This window comes from Fukomys damarensis, unplaced genomic scaffold (genome assembly GCF_012274545.1).
Source record: "Fukomys damarensis isolate Sample0158 unplaced genomic scaffold, DMR_v1.0_HiC HiC_scaffold_30, whole genome shotgun sequence".
Classification (NCBI taxonomy): Eukaryota; Metazoa; Chordata; class Mammalia; order Rodentia; family Bathyergidae; genus Fukomys; species Fukomys damarensis.
In genome coordinates this window covers 67445781-67466089 of record NW_022900942.1, presented here as the reverse complement: position 1 = coordinate 67466089, position 20309 = coordinate 67445781, and the positions used below count along the sequence as shown (strand labels likewise).

The 20309-nt window shown below is 49.9% G+C and overlaps 1 protein-coding gene across 1 annotated transcript in view; it reads right to left on the bottom strand.

The window, feature by feature from the left end:
• Nucleotides 1-677: 677 nt before the first annotated feature.
• The window catches only part of LOC104872733 (disintegrin and metalloproteinase domain-containing protein 21-like), a 47054-nt gene continuing 27422 nt past the window's right edge, over nucleotides 678-20309 (bottom strand). Inside the window, 6 exon segments of the mRNA XM_033757422.1 lie at nucleotides 678-1637; nucleotides 1640-2203; nucleotides 5098-5166; nucleotides 6180-6352; nucleotides 7282-7376; nucleotides 8062-8101. Of these exon segments, the coding sequence (XP_033613313.1) occupies nucleotides 678-1637; nucleotides 1640-2203; nucleotides 5098-5166; nucleotides 6180-6352; nucleotides 7282-7376; nucleotides 8062-8101 (1901 nt within the window).

The following is a 20309-nucleotide window of genomic DNA, read 5'->3' as shown; positions in this document are numbered from 1 at the left end:
GGCCCCCTTCTGCTGGGAAGGAGTTGACCTTGGCTCCATCGATGGTGGACAGGCCTGGCCCCGGGAGAGAGCCAGCCCTACAACGCCTGCCCAGAGAGTGCTCACTGTCCTAGCACAGTCCCCCAGGGTGCAGGGGGTAACTGGCAACCACATGGCTCCCTCTTCCTGGACAGGGCAAGTACTATGTCTGCCGCTTTTGGGAGGGGGCCTGTTGGGCCCTGCTTCCTCCCGTCTCTTGGGGGTCTTTCTAAGTCCCCTTTGCTGCCTGCCCCTGTCTCTGCACCATGAGCATCCTCCTAAAGCACAATCTCTGGCTTTGGCCTCCGCAGAGAGGGAGCCTCTCCCTGCTTCCATGACTCCCAGGCTGCCCAGGGCCCCTCCTGTGCTCTCGGTGCTCAGCTCCCATCTGGGCTCGCCGGCTTTCCCTGGCTATGACAAGATACACGAGACAAGCCGCTTCTGGGGTAGAAGGGTTTATTTTGTGTTCATCCCGCAGTGAGCCTCCGCAGCCTGTCAAGGAACACCTGCCGTCTCCCAAATTCCCCCACATGCACCACGGCCCCGGGACACCTGTGTGGATCTGGAGGGCTTGAGGCTTTGCCACCTTTTCTTCTGATTCCTCCGAGGTGTCTGTGTGGCCCCTCAGTGGTTTATCGGGGGCCGGACGCTGACTTCTTTTAAGCTGGCTGAGGCTGTTTTACTTCCTGAACTGTGGCAGTCTTGACAGTCCGCACGTTCATGGCCACCCCAATGAGCAGCGCCGCTATGAACGCATAAATGCGACCAACCATGATTCTCAAATAGTGCACGGGCTCCGGGTTCTGTGTGACTTCCCGCACTGCTCTCGGAGGTGGTCCACTTTCCTCACTGCCACCGGCACCTCTTGATAGGCACAGTGGAGGAGACCAACCTGTATGACAGTGACATTGCCTTTTGTTGTTGCAAACTCCCCTAAAATTACACTTCTCTGGTGTACAGTCGTAGTTTATTTTTTGCACAGTGTTATTGCAGCGACGATAATGACAGTATTTTCCTGGAGCACAGGGAGTACCAGTTCGCACAAATCCAAGGTCCCGAGCGAATGCACCACGGTGCTCATCTAGTCCAAAGCACCAAGAGTCTCCAAGCTTAGACTGATGGAATGAAACATGTTCATCCACCCGGGGAAGGTGGGTTACATTGCTACACTGCAGCCTTCCGCAAAGAATGTCGCTTATTGGACACCTCTCAAATGCGAGTCCTACATATCTCCTGTTACAATGCCCAAATCTGCTGGCCTTTGTGTTCATTTGATAGCAGATATCATCACCCTTTCTGGTGTTTCTTCCAAAGATTTCTCTGCAGTGCATGGTGCGGTCAGTACAGTTTCCGTTGTAACAGTAGCCCTCTTCGGTGCACGGGGTTCCGTTCTGCAGATACAGGTTTTCTGGACAGAAGAATGTGCTTCCACCGCAGTACTCTGGAAGGTCACAGATATTGAGCACGCCTCTGCAGAGCGTCCCTGCAGGGGCATAGGTGCAGTTCCCGCAGCAGACTTGCCCATCGCAAATGCTACCGGGCGTAAAGACACAGGAGCTTTCACAACATGTGTTGTCATAGCACTGCTTGAAGGATCCACAGTCACAATCCTCCTGTCCTGTCCTTCCTTTTTTCTGTTCCCGCAAATATACTCCGTATAGGTTTTATTATAATATGTAAAATTTTCACCATATAGGCACTCTGCTGACGCAAGTGTAAGTATGTGTGCCAGGTCCACGTAGGAGCAATTGCTGAATGAATCTGTCAGCACAGGGTGTTTGTGCATTATGCAGGTGGCCCTTCTCTGGCACTGGCAATAGCGTTCATCATAGTTTAGACCGAGAGATCTCCCAATCTGCTGTGCTCCTACAACAGATACTGTGAATATATGTCTAGCCCTAAGACCAAGAAAGACCAGGTTTTGCATACTGCACGTGCTGTACTTGGATGGAGCCACGTCTAATTCATACGGTCCTTGCAAAAATATTACGAAGTTTGAAGAGCACCCCCATGTACGATAGACAACCCGTATGAAATACTGAGCACAGGGACTCTCTGGCACCCTATAGTCACTCATGTCCATGGGGTTGCGCACATCATACACCGTCAAAACAGCGACACTGTACCTCATAGACAGATTTTCAAGTATTGCTTGTACTCCACCAGCCAGTGTCATCATAAATTTCTATCTTCACATTCATTCATTCTGCTGGAAATGCTTTCTATGGAGTTTTTAATCTCCTGGATATCTGTTTGAATCTGTTTCATGGGTTCCATTTCTTTCCTATGCTGGACATTCATGGCTTCTATCATGGTTGTGAACTCATCTATTTGTGTGTGTGTGTGTGTGTGTATTTCTGTTCTAGAGTCTCTAATCATGTCTTTCATTGTGCTCACCATCTCTGTAGTTATCTGGAAATTATTTCTGTTTTGAATTTTTGTATATCTTGATAGATCTGTTTTGTTACTTCCTGTGCTATGAGTTCAGGGTGTCCCATTCGTTGATTGTCAGAATTTTCCACCTTATATCACCTAGAATTTGCGGTTGGTGAGCTAGAAGTCTGTGTTTATGCCTTGCTGGAGTTTTTTCTCATTTTTATTTTTGTTGTTGGTAATGTTCTTGGTTTAATTCCTGGGTTAGTACTTCAATCTTTCTGATATAACTGCTCTTTAGGTTTTGAGTCTTTAATGACTCAGAGACACTCTCATTTTCATAAGATCAGGAAGTACTACTGATTAAGTGAGTCACAACCCTTTAGCCCAATTGATACAATCAGCAACACCACTGCATCAAGCACAGCTTAGAAACTGACAATTTGTGGTACTTAGTAATCTATCAGCTTTAACCATGTCAATTAAATCAAAATCAAGGACCTGCCCAAAATACGTATATCATACATAAACTCTTCAATATAGCAACTTCAGCTTCAGGATGGTGACTGAGAAGGCATTGGGAGGAGAGCAATAGGTAGAAGGACAGGAGGTTTCCAGTGAAGCCAGAGGACACAGGATGATCATGCAAACCCTAGGAAACTGTTGAAGAGAAGAGGGAAAGCCAGAGTGCAAGAACAAGACAAGAACAGAAGAACATACCAGTAGCACGGAATCTATACATTGTACTCACTTTCCTTTGAAACTAATGAAAGTCTCTGAAGAAAAGAGAGTGAAGAAAAAGACAGAAGAAATTCGAATTGGGCAAAAAGAGGAACAAAAAAGGAGATGAAGAATAATGTGGGGAAGCAAGAGATTAGGTGGTCCTATTCAGAGGCCTTGTTCAACAAGCACCATGGGTATGGGCACCCTGGCTAAGAACAGGAAGGCTCTGGGCCCACTGTTAACAACCCCTACCCCACAGCCAGCCTTCCAGTAGATTCCTTGGTTTCAGCCCTGCCCTGAGCCTCTCATTGACTATCTTGAAACTCTGCACCAACCCCAGACCTGCTTTTGGGGCAATCACAGCCCTGCAGCTGCTGGATAAGCAAGCACTCCCCTCACACTTGTCAGGTCCATGTAGGAGGACGCTATCTACCTTAGGGACCCCTTGTGCTGTAAAAGTAAAGACTCCCCTCAGTGGTCCTGCAGACCTGCTCCTGATTGGTTTCTCAGGCAGTGTGGATTTCCAAGGTCCTGTAAATCTCTTGGGGACCCTTATCCTGGGTAGGGTGGGCAGAGCAGCCATCTCCAAAGAATGAACGATGAACAGTAGGTGCTGTTAGCCCTGAAGAGCTCCAGAATCTATCAGCGAGCAGGAGTGGCAAAGGAGTCCAGCACTTGGCCGGGCACAGGATGTCGGAATGGAGCCACAGAGGCCTCGCTGATGATAGCAGCCCGGGTGGGTGCAACCACGTGGGCATCCCCAGGTTGAGAGTGCTTTGGAAATCACGGGGTGCAATGTGCAGCCCAGACTGGGCATTTCCTACCATACACTGCAGTGGACAGAGGTGGATAGAGGGAGAGAGGTCAGAAAGCCCCAGCTCTTTCGTGTCCCATAGCACTGCCACCTCGTGTGTGACCCTGGTCGCCACTCCTCTGCCATGGCACTGTCATCATGAGCAGCAAAGGGCTCTTGAGGCCCAGGCTTGGAGCAGTGGCAGCTACAGAGGCCAAGGACCCCTTTGCTTACTTCCCTCTGAGGGATCCCCGTAGCATTGCCTCGAGGAGCTCTCCAAAGACCCCACGGCAGGCAGGAAGTGAGTGCGGAGCCAGCCGCAGGGGCCTTAGTGACACACTGTCCCCAGCCTGGGGCTTCCTGGCTGCAGCCAGCATCTGAGCAGTTCTCGGCCTTGGGAGCAGAGGCCACATAGGGAGGTGCAGGTGCTGGGGACGCCCAGGTGGAGAGGGCCATCGAAGAGGTTACCTCCAGCTGCAGGGCATGGAGAGGAGGGCCAGGGTTTGAGCAAGTGGACGTGGCTGCTAGGGTGGAGCTGTGGTGTCGGGGTCCAGGGCCTGTGCTGCTCAGCTCCAGGACCCTGCTCAGCCTCCGTCAGCAAGGGGTTGCTTTCTGAGGGGGTCATGCGATGCGCAGGTGCAGGCACGAGGGCCCAGAGCAGTGCTGTGTCCTCCGCCCTCCGCCTGGCCTCCTGTCCTGGGTGAAGCCCTGCATGGAGTCCATCAAATGCTTCCCAGAATCAGGGCCCCCAGTCCTCAGAGTGCTGGGGCTGAGAAGCTGAGCGGCAAGGGAAGAGGAGGATTGTGGCGGCTCCTGAGGGCCAGCCTCTGATGTCCACCCCTGTGGCTGAGAGAAGGAGGCACAGGAATATGGGGCATGGGTGACATTCATGCAGCCTCCCGGGGCGCCCACCCTGGGAGGGCCATCATGTTCACCCTTAAGTACACTGGGGTCCCCAGAGACGCAGAGCCGATGCTGTATGTGTGAAGAGGGATGGGGTCAAATTGCCTGACTACTACCAGCACGAGTTCTGAGACGCCTGCCACCTGCCCTCTCTGCTGGGGTCCCTGCCCCCAGAACTGGGGTACATGGTTGTGCATCCACATGGCGACCCACAGCCTGAGCAGTAGCAGGGGCAGAAGCAGCAGCAGCAGCAGCAGCAGCAGCAGCAGCAGCAGCAGCAGCAGCACCAGAACCAGCAGGGGCAGCACCAGAACCAGCAGGGGCAGCACTAGCACCAGCAGCACCTCAGCTGCCTCCTGAGTAGAAGCACAGCACAGTCTCTGCTCCCAGCCCAGTGTGACACCCCACCCTGCTCACGTCCTGTCCCGCTTAGGCCCAAGGGATGGCAGGGAGCCCCACCCTGGAGAAAGGGGCCTGCTTCCATGGGCATCTGGCACATCCTCATCCCCACACCCAGCAGATTTGCTCGCCCGGCTGCCCATTAGCCCAGGAAGGCAGGTGATGGGATTCTCCAGCACCGTCCCGATGACCCCGTCAGGTCAGGGCCTTGCATTTCCTGATTCGCTGCCGATGAAACCCAGATGTGAGGGTGAGCGACTCCTACCGTGCAAACACCAGGGATGGGAGATGTCTCCTTCCCTCCTTCCAGGGTGCCCTGGTCCCACAGGACTCTCGTGGTAGCCGGGCTGTCTCCCAGGGCTCAGTGGGAGGGAAGAGCAGGAGAACCACTGTTTGTCTGTGAGTCCCTGCTCAGGACAAAGCTCTTGTGGGCATCCTGTGTTGGGCAGCTGGAGCGGGGGATGGGTAGACAGTGCAAGTGGCCTGCTCCTTCAAAGGCCACACACTCCTCCTGGTCCCCTTATTGGGTCCCTGGAGGTCACAGGGCAAGGCTTCCTTGGGCTGGGATTTGCTGTTGGCCAGGATAGAGGAGTTCGGTCGCCCATCCCCACCCCAACACAAGCCAAGTCCTTCACTGTCCTGTGGCCCTGGAGAGAGACCTGGCACTGCCCTTGTCCTACTGTTGTGCCTCGCTGCCACCCAGGCCGTGTCTCGCTGGGGCTCACCAGCTGCTCTTCCCAGCCTGAGAACGCTTTTCCCCAGGAGCTGAGATTCCACAAACACAGTTATTTCTTTCTCCCGCCAATCTCCATGTGGAGCCCGCCTCCACCAGGGTCTCTAGCCCCCTTCCTGCTGCAGCCTCTCCAGGCACCTGGCACCCAGCAGGACAGACAGGTGCACAGGAGTCTTTCCTCCTGTCTTTCCCCCTTCGGAGTCTAGGGAGAGCAGTGTGAGTGACATGATGACAGACCCTGGGCTTTCGCACTCCCTGTTCTGTTCCCTGGGACATCCAGTGCTGGATAAGAGGACTGAGGAGTCTGGTGTGATCCTGGTCACTGGTGCCCGTGATGGACCACAGAGGGAGGAGCCGTAGGCAGCCCCTAGGAGCCCCTTGCAGCAGCACAGAACTGGATTCAGAGCCAGCTGGAAGATGCGCAGGAGCTGTAGGTGGGAGCTGTGGGGACTCGCATGCAGTGCAGTCCAGGTGACCTGAGCAGAGGAGTTGGCGAGGCCCCGCCTAGGCAGGCACTGTCTGCAGAAACGGGCGGCCATTGGCGGGCTTGGCTTTAGGACGCAGGTGTGAGATTTTGTCCCCCAGTGGTAGCTCGGAGGAAGTCTCAACCTCAGAGCCACACAAGGGGTGTGTGTGAGTGTATGTGTGGGTGCTGGCGGGTGTGGGGTGTCCCTGGGGGTTCGAACAGCCGAGGCAGCGACAAGCTGTGAACTCTGATGGGCCATACACTTTGTGCTTTCTCTCTTGGGAAGAAAACTTAACTTCGTGTGGATTCTTTCAGGACTTGAAATTCCACACGATAGAGAGATTTTGCGAATGACAAACCAATTCCAATTTGATATTTCCATGCCTGATGAGAAAGGAAACTGAGAAGACTGGGGAACCGGGGGCTGATGGGGGCAGCAGAACCGTTCTAACCCCTGTCTGCACAGTGGAAGTTGCCATAGAAACGTTTACCAGGACGAACTAAGTAAAGCCTCACAGGAGCTGAGAGCGTAGGTGCCGCCCTCTGCGTACATCTGTTCCACTTGACTTCTCACTCCTGCGGCCGGCCGGCCTTCTGGTCTCACAGCGATGTGCTTTCCTGCCGTGCTGCGCTTTAGTGGAGATCATTTCACCTGCACACACTGTGGCACATCTTCTCAGGACCACCCAGGTGTGGGGAATGCACTGCGCCTCATCGAACTTGGAGTGCATACAGCACCCACTTCTGAAGAGCTGTGGTCTGCCCAGCTGGTCACTGATGGTGCTGAGCTCTCTGTTCCCCAGCGGAGAGCAGCACACTGAGCAGCTTCCGATTTAGAGTCCTGAAGTCAGCCGGGGCGTGGGTGCTGCGCACCTGAAGCCTTGTGAGCTACTGAGGGCCCAAGCAGCTCGATGTTCTGGATCCCTTTGCTCACAGGTCTGCAGATGCATTCACGCAGTAGCAGAACACTGGGAGTCCAAGAACAGCAGCTGTTCAGGAGGCCCAGGCTTCCTGGTGGCTTCCGCCCAGCCACTGGAGCCGTGCACTTGGCTGTGTGCAGCCGTGATTGAAGGATCTTTCCATCTGGCGGTCATGGCCTGAGGGCAGCCCCTGGCTCCTCTGCCCACCCAGGCCTGGGCACTCCATAATCTGGGAGCGCATTCAGCTCCTTAACCCTCTGCGTGGGTCACAGCCTCCGGGGAGGTGGTGGTGCCAAAGGCCCTGAGCACAGCTTCCCCTTGGCTGCCTGTCCTCATCCGCCATGAATCTCCCTCACCCTGGATCTGGCCCTCGGCTCAGCCACAGTCCAAGGAGCCCAGGGAGAAGACTGCCCAGCTGTCCCCCGTCCTGTGAGAGTCCCACACCCACACCTCGTGTCGGGCTCCCCGCCAACCCACCTGGCTCCACGGCTTTCATCAGTGTTCTCTGTGCCGCTGGGCACCTGGTTCCATCAGAGACAATCCGCACTGTCTGTTCCTGTGGTCTCTAGAAGGCCCTCCTCTCCCACTGGCCAGGGGTGGCCTGGCGCAGGTCCATATTCCTACTGCGCTCCTCAGGTCGCTGACTCATCCCAGAAGCATCAGGGATCAGCTCCCAGTACAAGCTCAGCCCTGTCTGAGGAGCGCTCAGGAGGGTGGCTCCTTTCATCCTCACCCATCATTGGAAGATCTGTGCTGTTCGTAGTCTTCTTTCCCTACGAGAAAACAGAGGCGCACAGAGGTTAAGTCAGAGCTCCTGTGTCCTCAGCTGCTGCAAGGAGCTGCGGGGCCACCTGAGGGGCCTGGCAGGAAGAGCCGTGCACCAGGGCTGATCCCCTCACTCACCTGGGCCTCTTATGGACAGCTACGTTGGGTAGAAATACTATAGGCAGTCAGACGGGAGGAGGCCCTGGAGGGTCAGTGCAGAGGTCGGGAACGCATTGTAACTGTGGCTGGAGGCGCAGCTGCGGAAGGCCCGGCCACAGGATAGGGAGGGACAGAATGGCCCGAGCAGGCCTGTCCAAGGTTGTCCGTAACAGGTATCACCTGGCCCAATCAAGTCTAGGGAGACATCAGTCTCCGGGCTGGGTCACAGCCTCCGACCCATCCCTTCCTCTCAGGCCCTCGTTCCCTCCGTGGACCCTTGCTCAGGATCTGCTTCCTCTTGGGACCCCTGTTCCCTAAGCCGCTGCACTTGTGGTCTCACCGAGGGATGGTAGTTTCGACCCACGTTATAGTCATCTTGTGTTGTTGCGCTATGGAACTTCCTTTGAGAACTGGGCTCTTTGGCAACCACTTTGGGGTCCCCTCCTGTCTCTCGGGAGCGCTCTCTGTACTTCCTTGCTAGTCTCAGCCTCGGTGGATCCGACGCCCCGCAGGCCGGGACTTACGCTTTCCCCCCATCACTCTTGCGGGCAGCGACCCTCAGGAAGCAAGCTCGGGCTGGCAGCTCCTGCTCTCCCCGCTGAGACCCCGGGCTGCTTCACCTGCATGCAGAGTGGGGGTGTTTACAGAGGTCTGTGTCCTCTCTCTCTGCACAGGCGAGACCGTCGGTGGGGCTGTTCCGGTGGGGGTTACATGCAGGAAGGCCTAGGTAAGAGGCAGTTCCTCACCTGAGGGCTTTCAGGTGGCGCAGCTGTGGATGCTTGGCCCCCCTCGTGGAAGACTCGGTTTGGTTCCTGTGGGACTTCGCAGGGCCAAGCTGGGCCTGGAGCCTGCTGAGAGCGCTGTGCCGAGCCACGCCCTGCCCGCCCCTTGCTGTGGTTTGGGTAGGGCTGTGAGGGTCCGCTGGAGCTGCTGGCATCTGTGTGTCTGTCCCCTGGTAGCACTGATACTGGGGCGCTCCTGCAGGGGCCCCTCTTGCTTTTGGACTCCGTTTCTCCTTGTGCGGATTGAAACAGCTTCACAGCGCAGGTAAATGCAGCTCATTGTGCACAGTGGCACGAATCTCCAACAGGCCGAGCTCTCCTGGCCACACCCAGCGCTGAGCAGGCTGGGATGAGGGCGCACAGCACATGGGAGAGGTTATGTTGGTGTCACGTGTGTTTGTGAGCCCCGAGGAGACCTGTGCGTGGATTGACTTCTCAACTCCTCCTCATCTTGAGAAGGACAGCACCGAGGAAAGAGGAGTGGGGGACGGGCAGGGAGGCTGAGGCAGGAGTGTTTAGGGCCTGCTGGAGAGTAGGTGCCTGGGGACCTCTGCCCACCTTCCAGGCTATATTTTGAACTGGGATTCCGAAGGCCTTTGGAGGGAGTGCTACTGTGTGAGAAGGGTGGTCCCTGCGGGGCTGTTTCTAAGAAACTCTTGGATGTAGGAAAGGTGGGGGCGGGCATCCGGAGGGGTTGCAGAGCTGGGCTGCGGGGGAGGTCACAGCCGCAGCATCCCCCCACCCCCATTTTCTCTCTGTTTCTGCAGTTCTCTGCCCTGAGAGTGATGGAGCAATTCTGTATAGTACAACAGGCCCTTGCCTTGCCTCCTTGTACTTTTTCCCTCAGAATGTTTTGTTCCAGAAATGTAACAGTTTGCTCACGCCCAATGTATCAAAATGTTTTATAACTGTTTGAACCTGTGCCCTGTCAGGTATGTTGTTAGCCCCGCCCCTCAGGAATGATGTTAGCCACGCCCCTTGTAAGAATGTTCTGTTGGGCCCCGCCCCCTAAAAGGATTTTGTTAAGCTCCACCTCCTACAACAATGTTCTGTTAATCTCTGCCCCCTTACCAGAAGGTTCTGTTAAGAATTTCCCCCTTTTAAGAATGTTCTGTTAAACTCTGCCCCTTGCCAGAATATTCTGCAACTCCGCCCCTCTTTCAGGGAGCATGCTCACCTACCTTGTGGAGCCCTATATAAGGAGGCTCTCATTTCTGACAGGGTGCTCACCCTTCAGAGGATGAACTCCTCTGAGCCCATCGGAATAATAAAGGTTTTTCTTTACCTCTTCCAGTGACCATCGGATTCTTGAGTGTTCAAATTTTGGTAGCTGCAACATTGAGCTGTGGCACTCGGCTGTGACACTGAGCTCTAGTACTTGGCTGTGCCTCAGAGCTGCAACACTGGGCTATAGCACTGAGCTCTTCTTCTGCTTTGCCACAACGAGAAGTCTGAGCCCCTTTGCCTGCCCCTCGTGACAGCTGAGCAGGGAATGTGCTGGACCCTTGTCCCTCACCCACACACTTGTTCATGACGGGTGAGTGGAGGGTGACCTGGAGAGAGGTTCCCATGTTCTCCCAGCTCAGCAGCCAATCTCTTTGCTCCAAGTGTGCAGGATTTCAGTTTCCAGGAGCAATTTCCTAAGGCTTTGGTTCCCAACAGCCAGAGAAGGACCTGAGGTGGAGCTGCTGGGCTGTGTGGGCCTCTCTGTGGCCCTGGTGCCTCGACCTCACGTCGAGTGGTTCCCTGGAGATTGCTCCTTGGCAGTGTGTCTTTGGAAAGATCTTCCTTGAGGGGCTTCCTCTAGGGGTGGGTGAGGGGAGTTTCTGTCCCTGAGAAAATACCTAACATAACCTCCTTCCAAGGAGGAAAGTTTTATTTTGTCTCAGTTTGAAGACCTTTAGTCCATGACTGCTTGGCCTCACTGTGAGTGCCGCTTGAAGGAGTGAATAGGGAAGTGACAGACAGGAAGGGGTGGGGTCAAATGTCCCGTTCAAGGCCACGTGGTGACCTCACTTCCTCCCACTAGACCCAGCTCCTAAATGTTCCATCACCTCCAGGTAGCTCCACTATCTGGTGACGAACACTTTGCACAGAAGCCTTTGAGAACATTTCAGATCTGCATTATACCAAGGTCCCCTATATAGGGTATTCTTGTTACTTAAATGGTTCCCTTGGAGATAAGAGTTTTCCAAAATGTTATTTTGTCACTATAACACAGCTTTGTGAACACTGTTGAATATAGACCTCAGCTGAGATTGCCTTTTCCCTTGCTCATTCTTAGGATGGAGCCAGATTTCTTATCTACCATTTTTTAAAAAGCCTTGCAAATCACTTCCTTGCCTTTAGGCTAAGATCAAGTGTAAAAAGCCTGGCAAAACTCCTTAGATGTAGTGAACACACAGCACAAATAGCGTTCAGCTCCTTGTTCCAGTCACCTGCGTAATCTGTGAGCATTTTAGATCTCTTTTGTCCTGGTTCATCATCAGCTCTTCATTGTTCTTTCAAGCATTCTTTACCATCAATGGATAATTGATCCTGAATTCAAAGAACATTATGAGTCTATCTGAAGGGTGAGGCTGTTTAATGTGTTCCAGATGCAGGCAGCTGTCAAGAGAACTACACACTCAGATAGGCTTGGGGTACAGCTGGAACCTCATTCCTCAAGTGACAGAGCTGCACTGTTTTCCAGAATCTGCCCCAAACCAGAGAACGAAGGAGAATGAGGCAGAGGATCAGGAATATTTGCAAAGCTCAGTCATGGTATAATCAAGATTTCCTCAAATCTCCTTAAGAAATAATGTTCTGTTCTGTTTCTATCTCATGTCTACATGTTTCATTTTTATCAAAATCATAATCACTTAATTGACAGATAGGAGCAAGTGTTTATAGATGTAAAAACTGGAAGGAAATAACCCATTCATGTCATTAATATTCTAACCCAAATTTGGTCATCTTTCCCTTCCCAATTCACTTTTTCTTAATAGATGATAGACTATCTTGAATTTAAAATCAACTTCTGAATCTCAAGCTAATGTGGAATGACCCCAAATCCCAGGTCTAAACAATTTAATTGCCTCTAATTTTGCAGTATTATGGAGTTGAATTTTAGTTTTAATTTTAAAAACAGCCATTCAAAAATTAATGGTACCTAAATAATAATTCTATTTTAAGATACTTGTGGCTTTTGGTATATTTTTAGACTTTTTTTTAACTAGTTACCACATGTGGGAGCTGTAGGAGAAGTTAGGAGGCTCTGGTGACTGTGTGTGGTTTGGACCTAGAATGAAAGCACAGGCAGCCCCCCACCCCCACCCCCTGTCCTGTTGGCCTTATACTTGGAAGAGAGATAAAGTCACAAGAGTCTGCATGTGAACCCTGTGCTGTCTTCCCCTCCTCCACTCTGGCATACTTTTGTCATCAGCTTTTCTTTACTGGGTAGGTACTTAATCCTCTTAGGGGCCTGTTCTCTTGGGTGGCCCCAAATCTCCAAGAACAACGGGAAGACAGGATGTGATGGAATCAGTTGCCTGAGGCAGTCACTCTGCTCTTACTAAGTACATGAGCATGGAGAAAGAAGGACGGACCTTTTTAAAAACTCTAATTTTAATTTTGAAGAATTTAAGCAACACACCGAGCTTGTCCTTATTTATGACCCATAACATTATAATTTCAATGCATGTATTCACGGGTAATGGTCAAACCAGGGTATTTAGCATTTCTGTCTCCTCAACTGTTATTGCTTCTTCGTGTCCTGCTTCCAGCTTTTCTCTAGCTGTTCCGAGATATATAATCAAATTGTCACAGTCCATGGTTGCCCTACTGTGCCATGGAACATTAGCAGTAATCCTCCCATCCACCTATTGTCCCCATGAATGGACTCGAGGTTGGGCTGGATTTTCCTGAGCCCTCTGCACAGGGGCAGGGCCAGCTGGGTGTGGCTGCACCAGAGCCTGGGTACTGATGCTGACTGAAAGGAAAGGAAATCAGTGCAGCCCTGACGGAAAACATTATGGAGCTTCCAGGAGATTTAAAAATAGAACCACCTATGATGCAGCGGTGCGACTACGTGTCGTGCATTAAAGGAAGTGAAGTCAGTATGTTGACAAGATACCTGCACTCCAGTGTTTGCTGCAGAGCTGCTCATAAAAGCCGAGAACTGGGGACAGCCAAAGTATCCACAGCTGAGGGATGGATAAAGCAAATGTGGCACCTGTGCACTATGGGACACTACTCAGCAGAAAAGAAACACACATACACACACTCACACACACACAATTTTGTCATTTGTGGTGGCAGGATCTAGAGCTTACTACTCTATGTGACATCAGCCAGACACAGAGCTCTGGGCACTGCACGGCTGTGCATCTGCCTGAGCTGGTGTCCTGGGAGTTGAGAGTGGAAAGGTGGACTGCAGGAGGCCGGGGAGGGAACAGAGGGCTGAGGAGAGGCTGGCAGTGGGCACTAGGTCACAGGTGGGAGCGGGGTGTCCTGGTGCGTGCCCTGGGGGTGACCGCAGATTGCAGTCATGGGCTCCACATTTCAGAGCACATTTAGGGAGTCTTTGCTATTCGGAAATGACATGTTTGAGGAGACCTGTGTGTTTAACCCCGTTGAACCACGAGTCCCTGTGGAAGTGTCCTGAAATACTGCCCAGGACCCCACTAACAGCGACAGTTGTCACGCCTTCGTTTCAGAACATTCGGTGGGAGGTGATGGGCAGCAAGGATTTCCCAGAGGATTCCTGTCATTCGGTCTGTCCTCACTCAGGGCGCCTGCCCACTCTTTGGAATCGGGTTCCAGGCACCTCCAGGACATGCCGCTGAGCATCTTTGGGTGGGCGCTGTGGCCCCTCCCCAAGCCTCGGACACAGCTCAAGCCCCCTGTCACTGTCACATGTTTGGCTGCTCTTTCTCTGCCCAGCATGTAATTCTTGTAAAAGAGGCCTTTTTGTGTCCTAGGGTGGGGGTGGGTACAGCTGTGTTAATCCCCTGCATGGATGAGAACGGCTGCCGTTGCCTGGGAGTTTTTCCAGCCTGGATGGAAATTAAGGAGCTCCTAGAAGGAGCTCTTCTCTATTTATGGGGCGTTCAAGTGGGACAATGAGTCTGGGTGGCAGAGGATTACTCAGGCAGCCACAAAAGGTTCAGGATCCTTTCATCTGAACACCATCATCCCACATCCAGGGGCCACACCAAGAGGGCGGGTGGACTGCCAGAGGAAGAAGCTTATCTTCTCTTTTTGTGATGCCAAGACTTTCTTGGCATACAAATAACCTCAGCCACAGTGCTGCTGACACTTTGGCAGCCCTTTTAGGATCCAGGCTGCAGGGTAATAATTCCTCTGGACTCTGCAGGGTTGAGTTTGGAGGAGTAAGGGTGCTGCCCTCAGCAGTGCTGGAGGTGGGGATGCCACTGTGTTCTGTGGGGGGTGGCTCTGCAGGGGAGTTTGGACTGGCTGTCCTGCCAGGCATGGTGGTCCTTTTGCAAAGGGCCAGAGAGGTTAATTTATTCACCAGTTTTTTTCCTGTCCAAATTTGCTTTTTCAATTCAAGGGTTTGTACTTTTGTGAAGCTAGTAAATCAAAGTAAGACAGGAAATAATCACCATAACATATTACATTTTGTATATTTTATATACAAATATATTACATATTTAATGTGTTACATATATTGCTTATTTATATATTATATATTATTTTTTGTGTGTACCCACATAAAGAGACATACATGTAGCAACTTTTAATCCGTAAATCCAAAAGCTGAAATGTTCCAAAATCTTTAGCTTGGAGTGTCAACCTCTCACTATAATGGGAAAACCCCACACTGCACCTCAGTCTGCTAAAACTACTGTATAAAATTACCTGTGTGACTAAGGAATATATGGAATACAAATGAATTTTCTGTTTTGACTTGGGTCTTGTCCCTGGCACATCTCTTTATGTATATATGCAAATATTGCAAAATCCAAAATAAATCCAGAATCCAAACACCTCTGGCACCAAATATTTCATATAAGAAATACTCAGCCTGAAACATTCCTGCTGTGTGTTCCAAAGCTCAGTGAAACTCTCGCTAAGGGGTGTGCTGGCTAAAGTTTAGTTCTTCTTACTCTTGCCGTGTGGATAGTTTGCTGACTTGTTCATCGCGATGGGTTGGATCTCACCAGTGGCGCTTTCTCCAGAGAGGTAGGCACAGGGCCCCGAGCTCACTTGGTTTACTGTCTGCATCTCTGTCAGGACACATTCTGCATGCTTTGCTAACTTCAGAGTCTACAGGATCATCACCCTGGTATCACAGAAGCAGCATTAATAAGGCAGGAAGAAACTCGCGTGGCTGATCCAGGAGGTCAGAGTTTGCTCGTGAAGGTTGTGGAGACTGTCACCTAAGCCTGCCCTGAAAACCTAGAGCATCAGGACAGATGGGTCGTGGGGCCACAGGCCCCCTTGCAACATGCTGGCTCTGAGCTCCTGATTTCACTGCAGGGACTGTTTAACCTCTCAGCACAGAGCCCTGACACAGTGTCTACCAACATCCTGGGACAAAGAGCAAGACAGACAGGGTTGATGCCATTTCCACGAGTCAGAAATAAAAACGACGGAATGAAGTGATTCTGTTGAGGGGCATGAGGCTCTCAGCAGTTGCGGTAGAAACTGAATTGCATTTGTGAATTAAATAAATCGATGGGTGCTTGTTTCTCAGATCATAGACAGCCACGATTAAGTAATGCCACTGTGTCCCAAAAGGGGTCATTTTTGTGCAAATAAAAGAAAACTCAGGTGATAATGAATTTATCTGCTTATTTTTCTGAGTGTTTCAGCCTCAGAGAAGGCTGTCACAAGACAACAGTTGCTGCCTCCTCCCCCCATCGTGTTCCTCTCTCACCCCTTTTCTTTTCCGGTAGAGACCTATAATCACTCTTGACAGCTTTCCCCAGGGAGGCTCAAAATTCAGTGTAGCACCTCAAAGAGCTGTTTCCAGTATTTGGAGTTAAGCCAAATGAAGGGAAAAATCCACTTTAATATCCGGACAATCTTGACTAGTAGTAATACCTTAGCAGGTTTTTAAATCAAAAAATGCAAAAACCTCCCTCCTCATATATCGCCCATCTGCCCAGTTTCCTCCTTTACAAAATTAGAGCAAAATGAACAAGTAGTCATAACTATTAGTTTCCTGGGTGAGTTCTCAGAGATTTTAATCATGCTTCTTTTATCAAGCAAGTTGAAATATCCAAGGGGGAAGCAAAAGAGACAGTGTATATTTACATTTAAAACATTCATTATTACACTCAAGGACATATTGCCATCAGTAGCCCTCAGAGTCTTCCACCTCACTTTAAACACGCTCATCCTGCTGTCGCCACTTTCTGAAGCAGTTCTAGAGTCTTCTTACCTGTCTTCATGAGATGTGACCAAAAATAGGAACCTGCTGCCAAGTGCCAATAGAAAGGTGGCTGAGAAAACTTGATTCTGTGCCCTTATTCACCTTATCACCAGATCTGGCACCATGTAACTTCTGGCTCTTCCCCAAAGTCAAAAGAAAGATAACCATTTTGAACAGATTCAGGACACTGAGGCAGCCAGGACAGTGCCACGAGACACTCAGAAAAGAGGACTTTAGGGCCGCTGCAGAGAGAAGGAAGAATGATGGCTATGTTCAAAGTGAGGGGAGGATTCTGGAAGGGATAAATGACAATGTGTCTTCTAATATCTTTCAAAAAATGTAAATCTTCAGTGGATTTTTTTTTTAATCACACCCCACACCTCCCCCCGCCATTCAGATGTGACCTAAACCATCTGTAACTAACATAATCATGTACTTTACAGATTTTCCCCTGGCAGTTTCTTGCAGTTGTGTTGTATAATACACAATACTGTGTTTAATCAGTTTCCTGTGAGTGAGCATCTGAGTAGGTTATTCTGCTGTGCCGCGATGATGGAGCAGATGATGCTGTACATGTATTGCTCACCATGCGTATGGATATGGATGTGGGCTACGTTCCTAGAAGTGGAGCTTCCAGATCAAAGAAGAGTTTACTTGTAACTTCCCAGGCATTTTCAGATATCCCTCTCATATTTGCAAACCTACCGGTTCTGTATGAGAAATGTCCTTTTCTCTGCAGCCTTACCATAGTCGTTTTATGCAATTTAAAAAAAATTTTGTCATTTCACTAGATTAGAACTAGTATTTCAGCAGAATTTTATGTAACATTTCTCCTACTCTGGGTGAGATGGGACATTTCTTCTTCTTCTGTTAAAGTGCATTTTTACTTCCCTGATTGTATCAGCTGCACTTTCAAACTCATTGGCAAGTGACAATAAGGCGCTGCTGAACCTAACTGCTCTGAGTTGACACCAGGAAGAAGATGAGGACCCTGGTGCCATTACCCAGACAGGTAAGAGCTTTGCTGGCCCTGGGACAGCATCGGGGATGGAGGACCTCGGGTGAGCCGTAGGACTAGCTGGCCGCGACGACCCCGGGGCACAGGGGCTGTGGTGCCAAGGTGCAGTGGTCCATCTGGCTCTGCAGCGGGGAACAGTAGAGGGTGGGGTGGATGCAGTGTTTGCCATCCCGTGTGCACTGCGGCCCGTCCTGGGCAGAGTCAGTAGGTTCACACTCTAGGTGCCACCTATTAGAGGTCACAAAGCAAAACATGTGGCAGAGATTATTTCTTAGTGACATACAGCAGTTGACGGTCTGTGGAGCACAGCCTGGCATTTGAGCTGCGCCTCGGGACCACTTTGATCTTAGGCCCTAGATCTCATCCCTGCCTCTAGCATGGTCTTTTTGTACTTGAGGCTTGGAGGGGAAAGAGATTCTGTTCTCTGTCTACCTGGGACAGAGCAGTTAGAAGGAAAGCATTTGACCCAGAGACCATTTCCTCTCCAAACTGCTTAGCTAGATTAGTAGAGTAAGGAAAGAGGAGGAATACATATAAACTAGGCCGACTAAGACCAAGAAAATGAAAGGTTTTCAAATCTCAAGATTTTTATCGCCTGTACATTCTTACTCAAAGCAGGTGAGACCCACAATTCACTGGTATTTCTATTTTCCTTGGTATTCAATGCACCTCACCAAGAAAAGGAAAGGATATCTTTTAATACTTTCAAAGCTAAATATAAATCATTTTTGAATTGGCTATTCTCTGTTATTTCCTATCCTGCTTGACTTAGTGGACAAGGTCACAAAGGGATGTTGACATTTGCTTTGTCCTGGATGCAGGGGAGGACATGAGGGCCTTGCATATTCACTGATTCATTTTGCCCCTGACAACAGGGTGAATCCCTCGTTCCCCTTTCCAAGGACTGCATGCAAAGGTACTTCATGAGCTCATTTCCCCCAGCTCTGTGATATTTAACCCTACTGGAAAAAACAAACAGGTTTCTCTCACTGGGTCTAGAATCCTATAAGTCAATTTTATTTAACCACTCTGATTGTGACTGACACCACCTAATAGGCTTGCAGGTTGGGAGGGATGAAGAAGTCTTGAGTTTTTGGACTCTCCGGTCTGCTTCAGCAGATGTGTTTCTGGCTGCTGCCGCCTGTGGAAGTCGGACGCTGGCTTCTTGAGCCTTCCATGTAGGCTCATCAGAGACTCAGGGAGCTTCTAGGTCTCCAGCTCAGACAGGGGCTGCATCCTTGATTCCTCTTGTTCTGCTGCTTCCAACTTCATGGGCTGAGCAGCTACTGGCTCCTTGATTCTGTCCCTCTTAAAGAACTCTGGACAATAGGACTAGGTTAGTTGATAAATTGTGGAACCCAGAAAGTCAGCACAGTTCCATTTTAGTTACTTAAGCATATCTTCTTAACAAGTGTTTCCTGGTGATGGGTACAAGGAAAGAGGATTTTTCCACAGGTTTTCCTCTTCATATATAAACTTCTGAATTAACAATCCTTCCTCTTAGACAACTGGAGTACTCGGTGTGTATCTTCCCAGTCCAAACCTTTTATTGAGATACATGTTACATACAGATTTCTATTAGGAAAAATGAGTCGACACATAATTAGACAAGCATGCCACCAAAGTAAGAGGGGTGAAAAAATAAACTAGTAATGTGTATGCTTCAGAATTGTGTATAACCTTAGAAGATGCAAGACACTTCACAATCTTCTTTGTACTCTTCCCACCCCACCTAACTGTCCCACAGATTTACCTGTGGAACTTTCCCAATTACAGAAATCATTTAATAGAAGTAATATGTAGAATAATTCTCACTAAGTGTGACTAGGGCTGGAATAAAACCTAATATATAGCCCTTTAAAAACTCTACAGATGATAGTGACACAAAACTCTAATCACAGTTTTCAAAGATACCTTACATGCCATTCTCTGGCCCAGCTACACATCTGATTTTTAAACCAGTCCATAGCAGCACATCAACTTTTCTGGCACATAATTGAATTTCTTCTTGGCAGGGAACTCAGTTTCTAAACGAACCTTTTCCAACTTTAGAGTTCAGAGCACAAGACATTCATCTAAAGTTAGGCTTGAATATTCCAAGTAGATTCCCTCTGAGACACCTTTTCCAGGTTGTAAGTTCTAATCTCCTCAACCTTTTCCTCTGCGGCAACTTCCAGAACCTTCCTTTGGCCCTTTTTCTGTCTCCTAGACATGTGCTTTGTCTAATATGCTGTTCAAGATGCATTCCTAGAACAGATAAAATCTTTCACATGAATTCTCAGAAGCTAGGAGGTTAAAATTATTTTCCCCTCAGCCTACATGCTATGCTTCAATAAATGTGATTTTGCAATTTTATTTATAGTATTTATTGTGAAATGAATATCACAACTGCTAGCTCACATTTCACTGGAGTAATCTAAAATTCCTAAACTGATAAGCCATTTTCCCCAAAGTTATACTTGCTTTTGCCTTTTGGCCCTAAAGGAAGGTTGTTCTATTCATCACTGGAAATATGGGTCCTATTAGAATTGATCTCTTGTTAGTACATCACCATTTTTCACTTTGATTCTCTCATGACTTGCAGTCACCATTCCTCTCTGACTCCTGTCTGCCACAGGGTGAGCAGCTGTGCCCCACAAGTCCCTTCTACCAGGCCCTTTCTACCTTGGAGCCGACTCACCAAGGACGGAACTCACTGAAACTGTGAGCCAAACAATTGGCTCCTCCTGTAAGATGTAGGGGTGAGTGTTTTGTTCTAGTGATGAGAACATGACAAATACAGTCATCTTTTCTGCTGGATTTTATTTAAATAAAATATGTAGGTGAATTTCAAGTTGATTCCATCTTTGACCCCACTGCATGCTCTCTTACCTCTC